A 23764-nucleotide genomic window follows, 5' to 3' on the forward strand; every position below is an offset into this window, starting at 1 on the left:
ATATGTTCCAGCTACTCATCAATACTAACGTTTGATCAAGTCTAGGCCTTTTTAGCTGGGATCCTAAAACTGGTTTGTTTTCCTTACTTCCAACATATTCCCTCTTCCAAACCAAAACTTCCTCTTCATGGCTGAGCTTGGCACATGGACACCTTGACTCATCTTGACTCTTCCACAAATCTGCTGTGTCACTCCACTTCTTTCGTTGTTGTTATTTTTAGTAGAGATAACGGTTTCCCCATGTTGGCCAGGCTGATCTCGAACTCCAGACCTCAAACAATCTGCCTGCCTCAGCTCCCAAAGTGCTGGGATTACAGGCAGGAGCCATTGTGACCGGCCAACTTTTCAGAGCCTTAATATCCTGATTTTTAATGCCATGAGACTGCACAAAATAATTTCTAAATTTTCTAGTAACTTTCAGACTCTCACCTCTTCCAGTTAAAACACGTTATAATTTTGTTCTACTTCCTTCCCTGAAGACTATAACACATAGTGCCTTTTTCTTTCCCTGACTTATTATTAAAGCAAAATCCAGAATTGTACTGTTTGGTATTCCCTGCACAAAACAAGATATAACCATCTGTATTCATTACTAGTATTTTAACTGTGCTATCAGCCATGTCCTCCCTTCAACTAAACCATATACTCCAAAGAGGACAAGGAACATCTGATCATATCCTAAATGTTTCACATATAGTTGTAAACTTTGTTACATATTATGTATACAATTTACAGTCATGTGCAGTCATATCAATGGATATCGTTTGGCTGTGTCCTACCCAAATCTCATCTTGAACTGTAGTTCCCGTCATCCCCACATGTCATGGGAGGGACCCAGTTGGAGGTAACTGAATCATGGGGGCGGTTACCCTCATGCTGTTCTTGTGCTTGTGAGTAAGCTCTCATGAGATCAGATGGTTTTATAAGGTGCCTTTCCCCTTTTGCTCAGCACTTGTCCTTCCAGCCACCATGTGAAAAAGGACATGTTTGCTTCCCCTTCTGCCATGACTGTAGGTTTCCTGAGGCCTCCCCAGTCCTGCAAAACTTGAGTTAAATTAAAACTCTTTCCTCTATAAATTACCCAGTCTCAGGCAGTTCTTTATAGCAGCGTGAGAATGGACTAATACAACCACAAACCCTTACGTTAACTTAAAAAGAAAAAAACCTGCCTACATTGAATGCTTTCTTGTTTTTGGTTTGTAGTCTCAAAAAATTTGATATTTCCACTTCATACAAACACCAGTGTTCTCAAAAGCTAAGTGACGTATCAGACACATTTTGTTAATATGTTTAATAAGATTCAACAACATATATCTGCTATCCATATTTTTCAACAAAATTTGATTCAAGTGACAATCTTTCCCATTTGCTAGAGATGGCTTTATAAACAGCAAAGCTGAAAAAAAGAGCATGCTCAGAACATACCAGGAAAAAAAACTTATATGCTAAAATATATTTGAAATTTTAAAAACTTAATCATCAAACAACGATTAAATCAAAGCAGCTCAATTCAGGTTGTCGCTGTAACATAATAAAGCTGATACCAGCTGGGCATGGTGGCTCATGTCTGTAATCCCAGCACTCTGGGAGGCCGAGGCAGGCAGATCACCTGAGGTTGGGAGTTCAAGACCACCCTGACCAACAAGGAGAAACCCAGTCTCTACTAAAAATAGAAAAATTAGCCAGGTGTGGTGATGCACGCCTGTAATCCCAGCTACTCAGGAAGCTAAGGCAGGAGAATCACTTGAACCTGGGAGGCAGAGGTTGCAGTGAGCTGAGATCATGCCATTGCACTCCAGGCTGGGCCATAAGAGCGAAACTCCATCTCAATAAATAAACAAATAAGCTGATACTAAGATCAAACAATAAATACTATAAGCAAAATAACAAATTAAAACGTTTCTGTATAAAAGAGAAATTATAAAACTTTCATACTGTGCTTAAAGAGTGATGGTGAAAAAAATCATGCAGCATGTATTTAATTATCCTCCAAATCCAATTATGATTAATTAAATAATGCACCTACTCTTTATAAGTTCCTGTTTCAGGATCTTCTGTCATGACATCATGCAGGCCTTCCACTGAAATATTTATAATCCCACAGAATTTATCTTGGATAACACTAAAATAAAAGAAAAGCAAAACAGGTTAACTGGAGTACTAGAACAGGTTTTTTTTCCCCCTGAAATATCCTCTTGAACATGAAGAGAAATTCCAGTTCTGAAATACAAAAGAAACTTTCAAAATCTATTTTCTTATAACAAAAAGTTTATCTTTGCCTATAACACTACAAAATTCTTTTTCACTAATTAGTATGTTTAAATACTAGATGGAGAGATTCGATAGTAAAGGAATATTTTAATATTCTTGGATTTATAACAGTCTTATGTTACTTTTATAACTACAAAGATAAAGACATTGAGTACAGACAAGTAAAAATTTCTGCTCTTCTAATGACACTGTGAAGAAGAAAGACATGCCATATCTGGAAGAAATATTTGTAAAACAAATATCTGGTAATGGACTTGAACCTAGGATGTAAAAAGAACTCTGAAAACACATTAAGATGAAAAACAATTTCAATTTAAAATAGGCATCAGGTGCTGTGGTGCAAGCCTGTAGTCCTAGCTACTTGGGAGGCTGAGGCAGGAGAATCTCTTGAGGCCAGGAGTTCAAGACTGCAGTGCACTATGATCACACTTGGCAACAGCCACTGCTTTCCAGCCTGGACAACAACAGAGAGACCTGTCTCTTAAAAGAAACAGAACAAAAACATTTTTTTAAAAAAAGGCAAAAACGTGAACAGACATTTCACCAAAGAAGATATACAGATGGCATGTGAGCATCCTAAAAGGATGTTCAAAATCATTAGGCATTAGGCAAATTCAAATTAAATCGCAATGAAATCTTAAAAAAAATTGTAGTATGTGTTTTTTAATTTTTATAGATTTAGGGGGTAAATCTATAAACGTGCAGATTTTATAGACTTTTTATAAAGTCCAAGCAGGCAGTAACACAGACTAAATTTTCAATTAACTTTTCAAAATAGTTACATAAGCTAAAATTGATGATGTAACACTTTTTCATAATAGCAATCACAAGACAGAAATGAATCACAACCTTAATCACCTTAGAATTTTCTCAGATCCAACCAGACCATAATTATGCTATTTATACATGGTACCTAATTAATAATTAAAGTCACTCTTGCATTACTATATTTTAAATACAGGAAGTTTAAGTCAAGTTAGGGTAATTTAAGAGACTAAACAAGTTTTTAGGCACTAAAACCCAGAACCAGATAAAATATCCCCTTAACTGTATTTATCTGCTTAGGTCATTCAACAGGGTTAAGCAAAGAACAACAATTTATCGAAATAGTCGAAGGAAGAAACAAGCCCTGATTTATTAGTCTTACTCCAGAATTTCTACAACAGTAGAGACTACAACAGTGGTAACATTAAAAGAATAGTTTTCCACTTTCCCTACCAGAGGAGGAAGAGCTGACAATTGGAACAGCCCCTGAGCAAGGAATAAACTTAGCTGAAAGCAGCTACAATTGGCAAGCAATAAAGACTGAGATGGTGGAGTGTCCCCACAGCTGCTAATAGCTACAGCCAAGACTGAAATCCAGAACCTTATACTGACCAAACTCAGAGGGCAGTGCTCCAGGCTTGACTGGAGACGACTTCAACCTTACTGTGCTGAGAAACTGCTTCTATAGAGCTCAAAGCTCATCTTTTGGAAGAAGTCATCTCTAGCTACTCTCACTTTCTAGGCTTCCCAGGACTCCCGTCAGCCTACCGCAATGCAGCTTTCGACCCTACTACTCCACGGGCAGATGACATTCATTTTTGCAATCTAGGGGCCACACTTCAGTATATCTCATGAGATATCTCTGCTGGGTGGACACCACTGGTCTCCCTTCCTGAAGACTCTGCTGCTTTAGCTTCTGTGAGCTTAGCCTCTTCTGGTCACTCTTGTTTTCTGGTATAGACTTCTTCTCTGGGGGGGCCCTTCAGCATCATTATTGCCCAAGGCAGTAAAAAGAACCACATAAAGGAGTATGATGGTTGGTGAGGAGCCAAGATCACTCCACATCAGAAGAGATGGTAGCAGCCTGAAATGGTTTGGTGGCCACGGGAATAAAGAGAAAGGGGTAGGTTTGACAGATGTTTAATGGGTAAACATCACAGGATTTGGCAACTAATTGGCTATGGAAGATAAATGGGAGGAAAGAGTCTAGGATGACTGTTGGGTTTCATCTTGGGTGAGTGACTTGACTAGGTTGGTGACTTTGCTCAATCCAACAGGGGATACAAAAAGAGCAAAGACATGAGAAGGAAGATGATGAAAGTGGTATCCCTGAAGAAGAGAGGGTGACCAACAGCACCAAAAGTCAAGTAATCAGATAAATCAGGTTCTAGCTGAGGAAGGGGAGTGACCATTCTTTCAAGCAGCTTGTCCAGGGACGGAAACAATAGGGTAATAACCAGAGGGAGTGCAGGGTTGAAGGAGTGTTTTTGGCTGAGGGAAATGGACTAGTAGAGGCTGAGCAGCTGAAAGTGCAGGTGCCAAAGGGGTGGGTGAAGGAGCAGGATCCCAGAGATGGGATGAAGTGAGATCCTAACAGAGGCAGGGCTGAACACAAAGGATATCTTCGTACATAAGGCAGCAGGACACAGATGTACAGACTCCCTTGGAGGCTCACAGTGGAAAGCGGAAGTTCATGCATTTTGAATTATCCTCCTTCTGTGAATTAGAAGGTGAGGTTATGTATTAGGCATGTGGATAAGCAGTTGGAGCCAAGTGGTCAATGTTTATAATAGAGGGTCTTGACCAAAGACAAAAACATTGCTCAATGGCACTGAGGTCCAACTGCAGTTAAATGCCCTAGATTTGTAACAGCCTCAATCTGTACACTTCTATCATTTTTAGTTGCTATATTTTACACCCCAAGCAGATACACATAGGGAGAAACTGAGTCAGGCAATTCAGGCTTGGAAGCTTGAAAAGCTAGTAGAGTTTGAGGATGAGGGGTTTAAAGAGCTGAGGGTATTAATGAGAAGTCTGAGTTGACCACAGGGCACCTGTTGGGTCAGGTAGAAAATAGGGTTAAAAGTGGAAAAAACAAACAAAAGAAAAACCCGTAACATCAAGTGCAAACATCAAGGTTTACGCCAGGCATGGCGGCTCACGACTGTAATTCCAGCACTTTGGGAGGCTGAGGTGGAAGAGTCAGTTAAAGCCAGGAGTTCAAGACTAGTCTAGGCAACAAAGTGAGACCCGTCTCTTCAAAAAAAGAAGAAAATTAGCTGGGGGCAGTAGTGCACGCCTGTAGTCCCAGCTACTCAGTACCAGCTGAGATATGAAGATGACCGTTTGAGGCCAAGAGTTCAAGATTGCAGTGAACCATGATGGCACCACTACACTCCAGCATGGGTGACAAAGCAAGACACTGTACATTGAAAAAAAAAAAAAAAAAAAAAAAGTTTAGTGGTAGAGAGTAAGAAAACTGGAAAATGTGAAGTTACAATAAGACAGGACATTAGAGTTTTGAGCATGATCACAAGGGAGGAATGTGTGGTTGAAGTGGAAGTGCACACAGATTTGAAAAACATCAAGGCCTTGTAAGGCCAACTGTAAGGCCATGCTTGAAAACATTCAGGGTGGCAGAATCTGGGATGAAGACTGCAAAGCAGATTCGAGGCCTCGGTGACTCCTGCATAGTGACTGTGAAATTGCTAGAGAACAGAGAGCTGGTGAAGTAACCAGATGGCAGGGGCCTTCTGACCCCTTCCAGACCTCATGAAAGTGGCAGAAAACTGTGGTCAGCATCAGAGCCTCGAATTGTGGCTCCACCAGTGACTAGCTACATGGTCTTGGGCAAGTCAATTTAACCTCTCTGTGCTTCACTTGCCTTATCAGTAACATGAAGGAATAATAGTACCCACAAGTAAAGTGCTTATAACAAGGCCTGCCCCATGTGCCAGAGCACTACTTAAATGTCAGCATCATCACCGTTTCTCATTTGAACAATGAGGGGGTTAACAGTCTCTAAATCTCTTACATTTTTTCATCTCAGTATCCTTTTACACTCTTAAAAATTGTTGAAGATGCCAAAGAACCTTTTAAAAAATGTATCATACCTCAATATTTTTATATTAGAAAACTAAGAAAATACTTTAAAAATATTTATTCACTTAAAAAATATAAAAATATAATAAACCCATTACCTAGTTAAAAAAAAAGAAAAGTTTTCCCCTGTAGATATTTCCCAGGATGTAGCCTGCAAATACTTTTGTCATTTAAATGGAAACATACATCCTTTCTACACAGTAATTCTCTGCATGGTCACGGAAAAGTATATTAATAAATCTAGCTCCCCGGAAAAATACTGGCAAGAAAATAAGCTAAAAAACCACAGTTGAAATTCACTATCTTAAAGTGAAAGTTGACTTTTTTTTGCATTCCATAATGATCCTTACAAAGGCTTTTATATACTAAACCACTCCCCTGATTACGTGTTTTTTCTTTTCATTTTTTGAGTGCACACACACACACAGCAGCACCACCCTCCTCCAACAAAACCATTATCTTTAAGACTACAAGAAATAACTAAAATGATCTATATTTAATGGCATAAGAAGAAAGTGCCATCCTGTGTGATTTTGCTATAAAAAACAATGCCCAATGAAGACATACTAAGCTTCCACGGAAAGGAGATGATCAAGGACTGGTACAGAACTGTCTGGAAAAAAATTTAAAAAAATTCAGCTGAATAAAAGATTGAGTAGTTACTTAAAAAGTCACTTCACAGAATTGTTTTTTTTTTTTTTAAGTGATATAAAGAAATTTATCAGAGAACTGGTAATTATGGAGCTAGCACCATTGTAGATATTGGAAACTGATGAAAATAAAGCTATACAACACATAATTACAAGGTAATCATGAAGATACATTTTTTTTTTTTTTTTTTTTTTGAGACTGAGTTTCACTCTTGTTGCCCAGGCTGGAGTGCAATGGTGTGATCTCAGCTCACCACAATCTCCACCTCCCGGATTCAAATGATTCTCCTGCCTCAGCCTCCTGAGTAGCTGGGATTACAGGCATGTGCCACTACGCTCAGCTAATTTTGTATTTTTAGCAGAGACGGGGTTTCCTCATGTTGGTCAGGCTGGTCTCGAACTCCCGACCTCAGGTGATGAAGATATATTTTAAGAACAAATCAAAAAGGCCAACTCTGTTCATGTTACCGAAGTTATCTGAAAAGGTAATTGTAGCTTGGGATTAAATTCCTGGAAAAGTCTTGCATGCCACACAGCTCAGAACAAAATGAAGATAACATGCTCTGGAAAACAGTGTTACATGATCAAAGGGGAATTTTGACTGATAATGATGAAGACACAATGTCAAAGTCTGCAAGAAGCATTTGAATAAAATTGTACCAAGAATAAAAGAAAAAAATAGTTCTGAAGCAAAATTTCACATTTAAAAGTACATATGTGTGCCCGGGCGTGGCAGCTCACGCCTGTAGTCCCAACACTTTGGGAGGCCGAGGCGGGTGGATCACGAGGTCAAGAGATCGAGACCATCCTGGCTAACACGGTGATACCCTGTCTCTACTAAAAATACAAAAAATTAGCCGGGCATGGTGGCGGGCGCCTGTACTACTCGAGAGGCTGAGGCAGGAGAATGGCATGAACCTGGGAGGCAGAATTTGCAGTGAGCTGAGATCGAGCCACTGCACCCCACACAGAGCAAGATTCCGTCTCAAAACAAAAACAAAAACAAAACAAAAATGTGTAATTAAACTAACAACTTCATATAAACACATAGTTACTATTTTGTTACAGTTTTATAATAAGGTATTACAGTTGACCGAAAAACTTTATGCTCAATGACCTTTCTCTAAGCTCTGGAACCCTAAGTACATCGGCATCTTTCTCATCCACTCTTGGCACTCTCACAATCATCTCAAAATTAAGAGATCCAATACCAAACTTATGAATGCCTCCCCAACAAAAACAAGGAAACCAAAAACAAAACGGAAAATCAAAACCAGGCTCTCTTCCTGTTTTCCTTATCTGAGTAAAAAGCATCTCTATCAACCCAGTGACTCATGCTAGAAACCAGGCATTCAGTTTTGACCTTTCTTCTCATTTACCCTTCCAATTTACCCTTCCATTTACTCAATTTATCAACAAATTCTGTCAAATTTATCTCTGAATTTTTTCCTTGTTTCTACTCCTCTATATTCCTACTATTAACACTGTGCAACAAGCCAATCTGTCTCGAGTTTAGAGTTTAAACTATTGCCTACCTTCCCAAAAGAGGAAACTTCCACTCTTGACTTCCTCTAATCCATTCTCTATACAGCACACTAGAATGCTTTTACAAAACCTACTATCTTTTTCTTGCTTTAAAGCAAAAGTTAATACCTTTCAACAACTTTCCATTACACTTAAAAATCCAAACCCTTAATCCTAGTTTACTCAGCCCTATATATGACCTGGTTCCTGCTCAGCTCTCTGACCTTATTTAGCCTCACATTGTTCTCCACCTTCATGGGCTCTCTTTGATTAACACTTTCTAGTTTCCAGGCTTTCACAGGGGCTTTCCATCTGCTAGGAATTGTATAGCCTGGATTTACCTGGTCAGTAGCATTATAATAAGACTATAACTACAACAACAACACTGCAGGTATGGTCCTAATTCTAGACGATGGTGTTTAAGGATGCCTTCATAGATGAGAAGCAGGTACCTGAGGATAAGGGAGTTTTGAAAGCCAAAGCTTGAGGAAACTGCAGTACAACATAAAAACTTTTGCTCCTCAGAGCCTCAGACAAAAATATAAATGATGTATTAACTTGTGTATCATAGAAAACATATGGAAAAAAGCAATAAGGTTGCCCAAAGTCAAAGATACAAACTAACAACAGGCTAGGGTTTATGTGCATGTAGTGAAAACTCCACAGACATGGGAAGAAATGGAGACAAAAGGAAGACAACATATATATATATATGGTCTCCACATTATTCAGGATAAGAAAACTACTTTCTACTAAATTAAAATGTCATCTATCACAAGATGTCTCGGAATTGAGTCAGAAGCAATGAAACAAGGCACATCTGGGCCAGCAGCAGGTATACTATACATTCTTCTCTCTCATACTGCTTTCTCCAACATTTCTCTTTTAACCTACCAGGCTTCCCACATTAAAAGTGTGCGGCCACAGAAGCTTACCAGCTTCAGCAAAGTGATGACCAGTGGTAGAGGGCACTTAAAAAGAAGAACAAAAAACTATGCTTCAGACAGTACAGCACTAGTATAGAAAAAAAAAATGCCTATTACCTTGTTACTATTGCTTCCATAACCGTGAAATCATTAAGAAGGAGATAACAATTTGAGAAAACTGATTCATATCTCTCTCCACTAGCTTAAAAGGGTTCATAGGTAAGTCCAGCAAGAGAAAAGTCAAATATAAATTTTAATGAGAAATGAGAAGGTCTAGATAAAGTCTAATGGTAAACACAACAGCCTGTTTTGCTTCACATACCCCACTCTCCTTCCTCTTAAAGGAGTACATCATACTTTAAGTCCAAACATATATTTTTCTAGTTCAGAGATCAATAACAGGACCAGTAAAGGAGTTTGACTTGTATAACAAAAAAGAATAGGTCTCAACAGGAAAAGTTCATGTGGGATCAACTTGGCAGGAAGGCCTAGCATTAAAACTGTTTGTCAGAAGCTTGGAAAAGGTTCCCTAGGCTTTCTTCTCCTACTTTTTGTTTTTTTTTAAACACTGCCTAAGAACAAATATTGGAGATTTAACTGTTATTTGTTGCTGTGCAGGTAAGCTAATTGAGTACAAATGTCCTAATTACATGCTGGTCCTCCTTCACCTCAAAGCTTAAAACTTAAATGTTTATATAATGCCTAGAGGTTCAAGAAATGTCCACGTATGTGTTACATCTGAACGTTCTATTTGTTGACTTCAGTGGTAGTTATACAGGTGTGTCTACTTCTGTATGTGATTTATTTATCAATAACAGTTTTAAAAAGTGTTTACAGGGAAAATATTTGACATGCATTAACACTGGTATGGGGGGATCTGGATAAATTCTACTACTACTTGGAGAATTCCTAAAAACAAAATACACAAAGCAACAGAAAAGATAACAAAAATCTGTCCAATGGTTACTCAAAAGGCCCAGAAAGCCATGAGGCAGAGTAGATCAACAAAGTAACCCTGGAACTCCATGTATGAGAAAGTACAGGACGCCACTAACAGTAAAAGGTTTAGGGACAACAAAGAGGTATCCACAGATCCTCTTTCCCCACTACTTAAGTTCTACGTAATGTCCTCACTCTCCCATAATGTCCATCCTTACTCTCCTGACCACTTAGCTTCTAGCTATCAAACACTGGCATCTCTCACTTCCAGAGGACCATGGAACATGTTAGTCTTCTTTACCAGCCTTCCCCTTCTTCCCCTGTGATGTGCTATTCCCTTTTTTGTTTTGAGTTTTGCTCTGTCACCCGGGCTGGAGTGCAGTGGCATAATCACGGCTCACTGCAACCTCCTCCCGCTGGGCTCAAGCAATCCTCACACCTCAGCCTAAGTAGCTAGGACTATGGGCACAGGCCACCACACCCAGATTTATTTTTTATTTTTATTTTTGGTATTTTTGGTAGAGATGAAGTTTCACCATATTGCCCAGGCTGGTCTCGAATTCCTGAACTCAAGTGATCCACCTACCTCAGCCTTCCAAAAGTGCTGGGATCACTGGTATGAACTGCCGTGCCCAGCCTCTCCTATCTCCTGATCACTACTATTGAAGTCTCTGTCCCAACACCACTGAAGCCCTCATCAATAGCTTGACACCAAATATATCTACTTCACTGACAGGAAGAGGTTGAGAGTAAGTTCTCAGTTTTATATCCCAGAAATGAGAGATATGTTTTTAAAATTCCACATTGGAATTATAAATTTAAAAGTCATACACTTTTATAGTTTATAAATAAATACTATTGATTTCTAATATTTGCCATTTGTTATGAGGGGAAAACAAATTACTTTTGTTATGCCCTGAAACTTTAATCACAATTTGTAATACTCAATGGAAAAAATGGATTCTGTTCTTCCTCAAACACAGTCACACTAAATTAGAGTGCTTTAATCAAGAACTTTTAATAAATGGTAGAGATAAGAACCTATAGTAAATGGTAGAGAAATACAGAAATCTTAAGAAAGGTGAGCTTCCTTAGCTATATTAATTTAGAATATCATTTGGTTTTCACTTAGGGCTGCTCAAAATGTGAAACAATGAAATACAGAAATTGTACCCAAGAAAACTATTATGCCTGTAACACTTCAATTATATCTTAAATAAGTTTTCTTACTGCACAACTATCAAACAACAGTGAAATATAAGCTGGCTAATATTTTAAAAGGGAGTAGCTATTTACTCCAGCTCTCTTTTGATTAGTAAAAAAAGAAGTTTTTTTAAAAGGAAATAGCTGACAAAGACTGAAATGAACATTTAATGAATACCACTGTGTAGAACTACAGCTCCATATATAAATCGGTATTAATATAATTTGATTTCCACTTGAGTCTAAATTAATTAGAAGCTATATTTTCAAAAAGCAAAAATTTGGATAGATCTTCTGAATTGTCTTCTTTGAATTTAGGAATTTTAAGATAAAAATACTTTGTTATATAAATTTTTCTGAACTTCACATAGCCAGCTGTGTTGCTTGTGAACATCTTTAAGAGGGTATGGTTTAGTACTGTGGTACGGAACTGGGCCATGGAGAAATTTTCAGCTTACCTTATGTATTTCTACACCGTTTAAATTTTTTCCCAATGAACAAGTACTTTCAGTAATTAAAGAAAAAAACATAATTGGATTTCTAGGAGTTGGGAGGATACAACAAAGAAAAAAATTCATTATTAAAAATGTCTCTCGAGGTGAACAAAAAGATCGCTCTTCCATAACAAAACAAATTACTTAGAAAAAATAACATTTATTTAAACATATTCGCATTTACTGCTGAAATTACAATCCCTGAAAAAGCATTCAGCTAAGCAGGGAAAAGCAAACCATTGTTGGAAAACTCTTTGGGGTTGGTGGGGCTTTATTTATGCAATTGCTAATAAATCTTAAAACTACTCTTCAGCTCCTCTCTGATTTTCTCTCAAATATATTAACGCAGTGGTTCTCATTGTATGGTCCCAGACCAACAGCATCAGCACACTTGTTAAACTGAAAACTCACAGGCTCTATTCCAGACCCGCTGAATCAAGAACTCTGGCTTGGATATCCATATGCAGAAGAATGAAACTGGACTCCTATTTCTCACTGTATACAAATCAAGTCAAGATGGATTAAAGACTTAAAAATAATATCTAAAACTATAAAGCTACTACAACAAAACACAAGGAAAACACTTCTGGACAGTGGTCTAGGCAAAGATTTTATAGCCAAGACCTCAAAAGCACAGGCAATAAAAACAAAAATAGACAACTAGAACTATATTAAGTGAAAAGGCTTCTGGATGGCAAAGGAAACAAGAGTGAACAGAAAATACACTGAATGGGAGAAAACATTTGCAAAATATTCATCTAACAAGACCCTAATATCCAGAATATACAAGGAGGTCAAATAACTCAACAGCAAACAAATAAACAAAAAATCCACAAAATAATCCCATTAAAAAGTGGGCAAAGGAATAGACATTTCTCAAAGGAAGACATACAAATGGCCCAGGGGTATATGAAAAATCTTCAACATCACTAATCACTAATTGCATTTGAAATGAAAATGAAAACCACAATGAGATATCATCTTAGCACGATTAGAATGGCCAGTAATAAAAAGACAAAAAATAACAGATGCTGGTGAAGATGCAGAGAAATGGGATCTCTTATATACTATTGGTGGGAATGTAAATTAGTACAGCCACTATGTAAAATAGTATGGGAATTTCTCAAAAAACTAAAATTGTAACTACCATCTGACCCAGCAATCCCACTACTGGGCATTTATCCAAAGAAAAAGAAATCAGTATGGAGACCTGCACTCCCATGTTTATTACAGCACTATTCACAATAGCAAAGATCAGCAACCAACCTAAGTGCTCATCAATTGACAAATGGATAAAGAAAACTGTGGTACATGTACACAGTGGAATACTATCAGGCCATAAAAAAGAATGAAATATTGTCATTTGCAGCAGCAAAGATAGAACTAGAGGTTATTATGTTAAGTGAAATAAGCCAGGTACAAAAGACAACTGTAACATATTCTTACTCATATGTGGGAGCTAAAAAAAGCTGATCTCATGGAGGTAGTGAACAGAATGACAGACACCAGAGGCTGGGAAGGTTGTGTGTGTGTGTGTGTGTGTGTGTGTGTGTGTGTGTGTGGCAGCGAAGAAGATGAAAAGAAGTTGGCTAATGGGTACAAAAATACAGTCAGATAGAAGGAATAAGTTCTAATGTTCAACAGCAAAGTAGAATAGCTATGGTTAACAACAATATATTATATATTTCAAAATAGCTAGAAGAGAGGCCTTGTAATGTTCCCAACACATAGAAAAGTTAAACAGTTGAGGTGATAGATACCCCCAACACCCTGAGACGTGATCATTACATATTCTATACATGTAACAACATACCACACATACCACACAAATATGTACAAATATTATCAGTAACAATTTTTTAAAAAAGAAAAAACTCTGGGAGGGATACAGGAAGGAGTCGGGGTAGCAAACTGTGTTTTTATAAGGCTACCAGGCGATTCTGAGTTTGAGAACCACTGTATTTTGGTAGAATAAACAGTATTGCAATTTATTATAATTATTTTCATTTTACAATATGAACTTGATAATTATCATTTGGTTTAAATACTCCCAGATAACATGTTCCAGGTTAATTTCATAAGGATTGTATTTTTTAGTAATTTAAAAAAACAAATTTTGGGGAAAAGGAAGAAGAGACACAAACATGAAAGATACAATGCTTAAGAAAAAATTTTAAATACATATTTGTGGTTCAGGTCACTATTAATGAACCAATGGGCATGGGCGCTTACTACAATCCCTAATATTCTGCAGAGGGCTACGCAAGTACAAATTCATGCTAATAAAGAAAAACACTACATTACTTCTATGACTTCAATTACCATCTATATTAAAGATTCTTAATTAAGGGCACTAACATCTCCTAGGGACTCTCTCAACTTCTACAAGGTCTTATTCTTCCCCACTTACCTATCGCCCAAATGGTTATTGTTACTGTAAAGGGTGTATCATACACTTCCAGTGTACTGGATAGATGAAAGTTTAAGAATTATTGGCCTTTACTATAAGACCTCACTTCTGAATTTCTGCATGCTATATATTTCCACTTGGAGATCTAATAAGAACCTCAGATTCAATCTGTCTAAAACTGAACTCATTATTTTGCCCCACTCCTTTTCATTCCTTAGCTTAGTGAATACAGCACAAAACTGCCTCAGCCAAAAACCTAACATCTTTGACTCCTCCCTCCCCTGCCACCCCTCAACCAATCACCAAGGCAGTTCATTTTACTTTCAAAGTACCTCCTGATCCATCCATCCTTTTTGCCAGTATCCTGGCCCAGGCCTCTAGCATCTTTCCCCTGGATTAGTAATTCAGATTCCTACTCAACTAATTCTGGCTCCAGTTTTACTGTTACTTCCAGAAAAAGGCAAATTTCTAAAGGGTAAATCTAATCATTTCACTCTACTGCTTAAAAATCCTTCAATGGCTCTCTGTTGCCCTCAAGATAAAGCATACAACTACAGAGCTTTCATCACCTGATCTTTCAGGCTTTAAATCGCACACCATCATTCACAACACCAGCTGTACTGAATTTTAGTTCCTGAAAAGCAGCATTTTTTCTTCTGTTAACCCCTCTGACACAGTGTTACTCAGCTCTCTTCACTGGGCTAATTTCTAGTTATTCTTCATGATCCAGTTTTGATGTCACTTCCTCCATAAAGCCATCTCTCACCTCCACAAATGTTATACTCAACAGCATCTCTAAGTACAGTACTTATCATCGTATTGTGCAGTAACCACGTATCTCCTCCTCTAAATTTCAAGCTCCACCTAGAATAAGAACCATGTCTTTTTTTTTGTATTACAATCCTAGAACCACAGCAGCAATATAGCATAAAACTGAAAGCATGAGCTCGTCAGAGAGGCCCAAACAGTGTAACAAGCTGTGAGAATTTGGGAAAGTTACTTAAACTCTAAGTTTCCTCACCTGTAAAGTATAAATAGTACCACCTTTCAAGACTATTCACAGATTAAATGTGAAATGTGAAATATTTGGCACAGTGCTTGATACACAGAAATGGTAGCTATTATTACTTAATACAGTACATATCAAAGAAAATATGTGCTAAATGAATACACTGTTCACAAATTATTAAAAACATTTTAATAATGCTAACCTCATATAATTCATTATATTTCCATGTAAAGTATATAATTCTAAAAGGAGGTTTCAGTTTAAATCATGTCCACGGCACTGAAGTTTCTTATAGACAATATTTAGTTGAGTTATAAAGCAGAATGTTCAAAAAGAATGACCTGTGCCTCATTTTCAGGAACAATTTGTTTATGAATTCGAATCTGCTCCAAGCCAGGACTTTCTAGAGAATTTGGGGAAGTGTTACAAATTGAGGCAGTGACATTATACCTTGCTGACTGATAAAAGCTGTAGTATTCAAGTCTATTTTCCCTTGAGTTTTCTGATGCCTTTAGTTTTTGTTTAAACTGAACAACTTTGTAGATCAAAAAAATGATTAAAACACAAGCTAAGATGAAAAAAGCTAGCAAAATGTCAAAAGCCTCATTCAACTTCTCAACTTCTTGTGTACAAATTAGAGATGTTTTCCCTGACACTGAAGCAGCATCAATCGGTAGAGCACTGTTTTTTTCCAAGTTCAAGGTAACAGAAGTAGTCAGTTGTATTTGTACAGGTAACACTGCTGTAGTCTCTAATGGATTACCAAAGGCATTCTCTTGAAAAAATCTACCAGCAGGTGAAGTAGGAATTTGTTCCCAGAAAGTAATGTTCTCAGTCTCAGTATTTTCCAGAGGATTGCCATTTGTGGTAACTTTATGCCAGGCCATCATTAGCGCAGTAGTCTTGTGACGAATATGAGGAGATTTTACAACAGCCCAAGTTCTGGATACATTTATTGAAGACGTAACACAACTTGTAATGTTAATATAACGTAATGCTCTGCCACGCATGGATGGGGGATTCTGACAATAGATGTTTAGAGTAATGGCTGAAGATGCTAGCCAGTCTCGAAGGCCCAAAAGTTTGCAGTTACATTCCCAAGGATTAGAATTTGCCTGAAGATGAATCAGTGAAGACAATGGCTTAAGGACCCTTGGATGCAAGTCTGTAAGATTATTAAATGACAGATTAAGGATCTTCAAAGATGCTCCCATATTTTCAAATGTATCATTATCAATGCTAATTATTCTGTTTCTATCTAATTTAAGGTAAACTAAATTCTTTAACAAACTAAATGTGTCAGAATTTAAATTCTCTAAATCATTATGACTTAAGATCAAATGTTTAAGATTATTAATTCCACTAAACCCATCCCTAGTAACATTTCTAATTCTTGAATTTTTCAGGAGGAGGTATTCCAAATTGACAAGTCCTTTAAATGCAAAGGGCTGTATTGCTTCAATAGGATTACGAGACAAAGAAAGTCTTCTAAGACTTTTAAGCACTTCAAAGGCATTAGATGGTACTTTTGTTAAATTATTACTTTCTAAATACAAACAAGCAAGGTTTTCAAGATGTTGAAAGGCTGATTCTGATATCCTCAAAATGTTATTGTTTGATAAGTCAAGTATCCGAAGAGCAACCATACCAACAAAGGTACCACTTCCAAGGACAGTGAGGCGATTCCTTTGTAGATTTAAGTACTGAACTGAAACTAGATCATTAAATACTCCTCTTGGAACAAAAGATACCTGATTAGACTGTAAATATAAATTACGAAGATTTAAAAGTCCCTTAAATATTCCAGGATCTAAGCGTTTTATGAAATTATTATTTAGAAATAGAAAATATAGATGCCTCAATTGAACAAAGGCTTTTGGATACACATACAGAATGTTAGAATTATCCAAATACAATGCTACAAGAGAATGAAGTCTTGTGAATTCACTTTCATTTATATAAGATATATTATTCCCAGTCAGATACAGAAAAACTGTACTTTCAGGAAAATTCTTAGGAATACTCGAAAGGCCTAAGTTACGGCAGTTAATTTGTCTCCCAGTGCAGAGCTGACAAACAGACGAACATCCAAGTATTTCCTTGTGGAGTAATAATAAAAGATAACAGGTAACAACCAGAAATAGTCGTAGGCAAGGCAGAGAAAACTGTAATCCACACATATCCCTGTTCTTGGTTTTTCTGTTCAGATCAGAATTGGCTATAAAAAGAGAAGGTAAAGCTTTAAATCATCAAAACTTCATCACACGAATTTTTTTTTTTATAATACTATAACTTCTGTATTCTATTTTAATTAGGATCAGCCAATAATACTATCATAAATCATACCATGCTAATAGCATAAAATAATGAGTATGGAATACTTTCTAGAATTATTAACGTGATCAGGCCATTAACCCATTACTTGACAAAATAGTTCAGATTAATGAAACATTTGCTAAGTTAACTTAAAAATTACAATTGATTACAACATAGGTGACAAATGATGTAGGAATGAGAATCTTTGAATTTAATATGTCCCTTTAACAACATAAAGTCTAGTATCAAATAACATTATAATTTATGAAAATACAAATTCACTACAGAACAATTAAACTCTAAATTAGTTTCTTACAAAACTATTTTTCATGTCAGCTAAAAGTTCATATTTAAGTAAACAATCTTACCAAGAAAAGGAAATTCGTATTATTAACACTCAGCTGATTCAGTAAAGGTTTTCTTTTTAAATCTGAAGAACGACATTTCTAAACTCCATTTTGTTCTGTGGCATTGCTGACCTCCACCCCACCACTTTTTTTTTTTTTTTTTTTTTAAGTCACCGTTTGCTCAGGAAACACCACTCTTCACATTGGTTCCTTTACAGTCAATGTGTAAAACAGAGGTTGCCATGGATTCAGGAAGCTAAGAGACAGGAAGTAATTTTATCTGTGTTTCAAAAGTATTGCTGAACGGAAATCTCAGGAACTTGTTTTTTCAGAATGCAGTTAGAGTTTTCCTAATATACACATCAAAATATCTCCTATAATGTAAAATAATAGTTTTTAAAGGATACTTGAAAACGTTAGTTATTCAGAACCCAAATATCTATCAACAGACTCTAGCTATCAACAACATAGCTACTGAATGGAAAAGGCTAGTTGAAATAAGATGTATATAGAGTAATAAAATTTTTTGTAAACTTTTTAATGAACAAAATATTTATGTTGTTTTAAATACACATTGAAGACTTCAACTTTATGCTTTATTCCTTTAATAAAAATAGGGGAAAAATTTAGAATGAACATAAATGTTGTTATATTATCCTCCAGTGCTCTTTTCAAAATTTTCAAAATATTTTTGGTTGCAAAAAATACTGAGTACTATTTAAAATGTTAAGGTACTAATTGGTAGTAAGGTACTAATTACTAATAAGGCACTAATTGGTAGAGTTGGATTATAAGATGGTAAGAAGCTGCATACCAAATTACTGACATAGGTTATCTTTGCAAGAAAAGTTGGGGAGAGTAAAAGAGGTGATGTTTTGCCCTATATATATCTGTATTAGTTTGAATCTTTTAGAATGAAAATTGAGAATTTTAAAATCTAGTTTTTCAAGAATTTAAAGAATCAGATATAAATTATTTATATTATATATTGTTCAGTCATTAACTTTCTTTCATTAACTAACTTTAAGTTAGTTGCTTAAGCTTTCTAATTCTGACTTTTATTAATATTCCTAACACCCTGATAATATTCCTAAAATATCAAGTTATATAATTTTATACAACTCTCCTTTGTTATTAAAGCAGTTACATTCCCAAGGATTAGAATTTGCCTGAAGATGAATTCATTTCACATCGACAACAATTACTTTAGATAATAATATGAATTATGTCCATATTAGATACCTGAAATAATACCTAGCATTATCTTTCTATGACTAAAAATTCAACAATGCATACTGGATAGCAGATCTTTATCAAAATGATTTATGATTCTTATACCTATCCTTTATGGCTGGCTATTGTTATTGCGATCTTATGCATTAAAAATGGAAAACAAAACAACTGACAGAAATGACATGAACCTGAGGGAGGAGCTAGGTTTCTCAGGTCCATTTTGTTTAGTACTTCCAATAACACACAAGTGATATGAGGCTTGTCCCATGGATTTTTCAATTGCATCATACAACTTAAAGAGTTAGGAAAAATTGAGAGAAAGGGTCCTTTGAAATCAAAATAAAATTAAAGAGAAAAAACCCACAAAGTAATATAACCAGAGTATGAATTAATTTTGTTCTCTATGCCAAAAAATATCCAAAGCAGCTACAATACTTATTAGGATGCAAAGGTAAAATTTTTAGGAAATTGTATTAAGGAAAAATGACAAAATAAAATCTCACTTCTCACATTCTAAAAACTGAAGGAAACTAAACTGACTGAAACAAAACGATTAAATATAAATAGTACACTGTAACTCTCAGGTTGAATGCTTAAAAAAAAAATTCAATCTCCAGCAAAAGAAAGTTTAGTCTTTCTGTTCATTTAGGAGTTGCTGTTCTTAGAGACAACTGATTAACAACGATTCCTCATTACCCTTTTCTGATTACTAATGTTCACTACAACTATTACTGAACACTACGCTCAGCCTCTTAAATTAGCCTTCTATTTCTTTCCAGGAAATTGACTCATTGAGCTGTTTTCCTCTCATTCTTGTTGCTGAAACCTTCTTTTACACTTCCTTTGTCTTCAGATCATCTCATGTTTCTGGTATCAATACACAACTATTCTCTTTTCCATTCAGATTCTGCCCATACTAAAACAAGAATGTATAAATAACAGAGCAATTGTTCCATTAGCATCTTTTAAACAGACATCATCTGTATGTATGCATGTATTCTTTTGAGACACAGTCTTGCCCTGTCGGCTAGGCTAGAGTGCAACAATGTGAACACAGCTCACCACAGCATCGACCTCCCAGTCTCAAGTGACCCTCTTCCCTCAGCCTCCTGAGAAGGTAGGATTGCAGGTGCTTGCCACCATGCCTGGCATTTTTCTTATTTTTGTAGAGACGGGGTCTTGCCATTTTGCTCAGGCTGGTCTTGAATTAATAGGCTCAAGTAATCCTCCCACCTTGGCCTCCCAAAGTGCTGGGATGATAGGTGTGAGCCACTGTGCCCAGCCTATATGTATTTAGATATATAGCATCTATATATAAACCAATCAAGATTGGTTTACATATAAAGAATGGCTTATAATAACAGCAGTTACTGATTTTATGGACTTTAAAAGTTACTGATGGACCTAAAATCAAGAGAATGAAAATGTGAAATGCGATTTGCAATTAAAAAATAATCCAGCTCTTTCTGCTATCATGAAGCCTGTCGAGGCCTGCTTGGAACATGACTTCCAAAAGGCAAATATTTCTGGAAGGCTGTCATCCAAAGTCATTTTTGCTGCTATAAGCAGGGTCTCTGAAACCAAAGGGAGCACACAGATCTTCTTAAAACTGAAGGTGTTTATGCCCGAGATGAAACTGAATTCTATTTGGGCAATAAATGTGCTTACGTATACAAAGCAGAGAACACAGTGATTCCTGGCAGCAAACCAAACAAAACCAGAGTATTCTAGAGAAAGGTAACTTGGGCCCAAGGAAACACTGGCATGGTTTTTGCCAAATTCCAAAGCGATCCTTCTGCTTTGGACATAGATGCTGTAACCCCTTAAGGATTTAAACTAATGAAAAGTAAATAAAGTGGACTTGTGCTCTTAGAAAAAAAAAATTAGCAAACAATTTGAAAATTATTTTGCTCAATGTAGGAGATACATTTTAATGAGGGGCAGTATATCTCAATATAGACCTCTTATCAGTTGCAGGAAAAAAAAACATAGTAACTATACACAATGGAGAAATCAGATAACACCTTGATCAGCATTAACATCATCAGTGAGAGACAGATGAGCACCATGTGACTTTGCCTGTGATAGTCCAAGAGGGACACATCATTTATGGAATATTCTAATGGGAGATGCATACATAAATCGAACCATAAGAAAATATCAAATCACAAATGAGGAACATTCTATTCTGTTGGGGGAGTTGCGGAGAGGATGGATGGAGGACAAAAACAGAGAGGCAATTGGAAAGATGGAGAGAGATTATAATGAGTGGATTATTTAAAAATTTTATAAGAGAAAAATAAAAGACTGAGGAAATTACATGACAGAGTAAAAGAGACTACAAAAACACAAGAGCTAAAGCAATAATTGGTCCTAGACTGTAAGTACTGAGAAGTAAAAGACCATGACAAATGCAACTTACACAGAAATGGTTCAGAATATAAAACACCTATCTAGTTATCTGACAGAAAATGTGTATCACACAACAAATTGGGACAAAAGTTAACAATAGGTGATTCTGGGTAAAGGTCATATGGGTGTTCTTTACTGTTCTTGCAGTGTTTTTCTAAGTTTGAAATAATATCCAAATGAAAATATCATGACATTAGCTATGATATTCATGTAAAATTTGTCCATGCACATTACTGCCAAGATATGTCATCATTTCTAAGTTTCTAATGTATGCTTTATAATAAAAACAGAAACAAATATTGTGCTCCTATAACATGGCAAAACTATGAATATCTCTATTTGCTCAATTGTCAACAAGAAAAGTAAGAAATTTTTAACTGCAAATCTATGAAAATAAAAAATAAACTTTATGTGCTTTATGCATGAGAAGCATAAAATTTCAACTATGCCTGTGACTACAGGGGTTTAAAAGCAAACTGATGCTTCCTAAGGATGTACTGTCACTGGGACACTTTCAAGGAACATTATTAATCATCCCCTCAGCATGACTTTAGAAAAACATTTTTAACTTCTTGATATCTGTTCTGTTACCCAGTCATTTTGAGAAGCAATATTCTATTTCTATGGACAATGTTAGGTACCATTCTCATTGCCACTATATGATGATCAATTTGTTTGTTGTATATTGGCATAGTTTTACACTGCAAAGCACAGAAAGCAGAACTATTAAACAGAAGGGCTGTTCCAAGCTAGCAGAGATGGATTAGAATTCAAAATATCTCCTCTTTTCCCTGGCTCCACCTGAAACCTTTGGAACACTAATCTCTCCTCTGACCTTATCTACCACCTTCTCGGTTTTGCTGAGAGACTAATCTCAGCAGATTATACTTCAGATCTGAGCTATATTAGAATTTCTCTTTTCTGCAAATTCCTTCCATTTTGATGGTTCTTATTTTGTATTTATATTACAATTTCTAGTTTATCATAATACCTAAAATCCCTATAGTTTTAAAAACACACACACGCACACACACCCCAGAAGAAGAGAGGAGGGAGTAATTAGCCTAACAGATTATTTAATAAGGCCATGAGAGAGCTAAGTCTCTTCCAATAACTATATAATAACCTTTGTGAAATTATTTTCTTGCCTCAACAGACAATATTATAAAATGGATGAAGTTACATGAATGAAGACTGTATTGAATATAGAAACTAGCATATGGAGTTAAAAGCACAGATTTGGGAGTCACAGTTTGTATTCTGAGGATAATACTTACATGACAAACAGCTAGAAGTCCTACAATAAAATGGGCTGCCTTAAGGAGCAGGGACTTTTTATTAGCCAAGTATCCAAACAGAAGCTGAATGAACATCCCCATCAGAGATGCTGTAGAAGGAAAGTTTATTACCAGATAAAGATTAACCTAAATAACCCCTAAGGGAACTCTCAATGTTAAGCCACCAGTGCTGAAGACCACCCAATACGGCTGTGAGATATATATATAACCTATATAACCACTGCAAGGCCATCAAGGCTCCACACAATACTATCTATGTCAGGCATGAGACTAGTCAAATTGACAACCGTGTGAAAAATAATTCCAGAATCACGCCTCTTTTGGTAATTGGAAATTGGTTAACTGCTTCTTGGCATCCAAACTGCTAACCTTTTCACAGCTGGCCTTTCAAGCATCTTATAGCTTGGATTTGACAGACCCTCTACCATTTAATCTCCATTATTTTGACCTGCTAAAGAAGCATCAGCAGCTCTTTCTCACTCCAATAACCAATGCTCATAATTCATTGATCTGCTCACAGATCAAACTTATTTCTACTATGTAGTATAATACAGCTACTCAGTAATTCAGAAAAATTCCCTATAGAAAATCTAACTCACAACTTTAAAAAGGAGTACACAGAAAGGTTAATGAAGCAGAGAAATTAAGATAAACAGAATATAGGATTAACTCCTTTTGCTACTGCTGGATCAGATCTATTTATTGATAGAGTGCTTCTATGACCCAGAGTGTGTTCTCAACATTTTTCAAGTATTATCTCTTTTTAATTCTCACAGGAGCCCTATAAGGTAGGGTACTCTGATTACCCTCATACAATGGATAAAAAAAATGAGACATAGAGAAATTAAGAGTAAAGCTTTAAAGT

General features: G+C 36.2%; 2 protein-coding genes across 9 annotated transcripts in view; both read right to left on the reverse strand.

Annotated features, from left to right (window-relative positions):
* The window catches only part of LOC105499461 (importin 11), a 229150-nt gene that overhangs the window by 41674 nt on the left and 163712 nt on the right, over positions 1–23764 (reverse strand). For 7 of the 8 annotated variants that reach the window (XM_011772019.3, XM_011772017.3, XM_011772018.3 and 4 more), the window contains one exon: positions 2027–2122. In XM_011772019.3, the coding sequence (XP_011770321.2) occupies positions 2027–2122 (96 nt within the window). Of the gene's footprint in view, positions 1–2026; positions 2123–16369; positions 16459–23764 lie in introns of those variants that run through there. The other variant, XM_011772021.2, reaches the window with a different exon arrangement.
* LOC105499460 (leucine rich repeat containing 70) lies at positions 5497–23103 on the reverse strand. Its single transcript, XM_071098883.1, has 2 exons — positions 17978–23103; positions 5497–17511 (listed from the first exon to the last, which is right to left on the reverse strand). The coding sequence occupies exon 2, from the start codon at positions 17471–17473 to the stop codon at positions 15605–15607; it is 1869 nt and encodes a 622-aa protein (XP_070954984.1). The 5' UTR covers positions 17474–17511; positions 17978–23103; the 3' UTR covers positions 5497–15604.

The sequence above is a fragment of the Macaca nemestrina genome, chromosome 6, assembly GCF_043159975.1.
Source record: "Macaca nemestrina isolate mMacNem1 chromosome 6, mMacNem.hap1, whole genome shotgun sequence".
NCBI classification, from domain to species: domain Eukaryota; kingdom Metazoa; phylum Chordata; class Mammalia; order Primates; family Cercopithecidae; genus Macaca; species Macaca nemestrina.

Coding starts and splice junctions, on each gene's coding strand:
- LOC105499460 (XM_071098883.1), bottom strand. CDS start 17,473: ATGTGTGGATTACAGTTTTCTCTGCCTTGCCTACGACTATTTCTGGTT.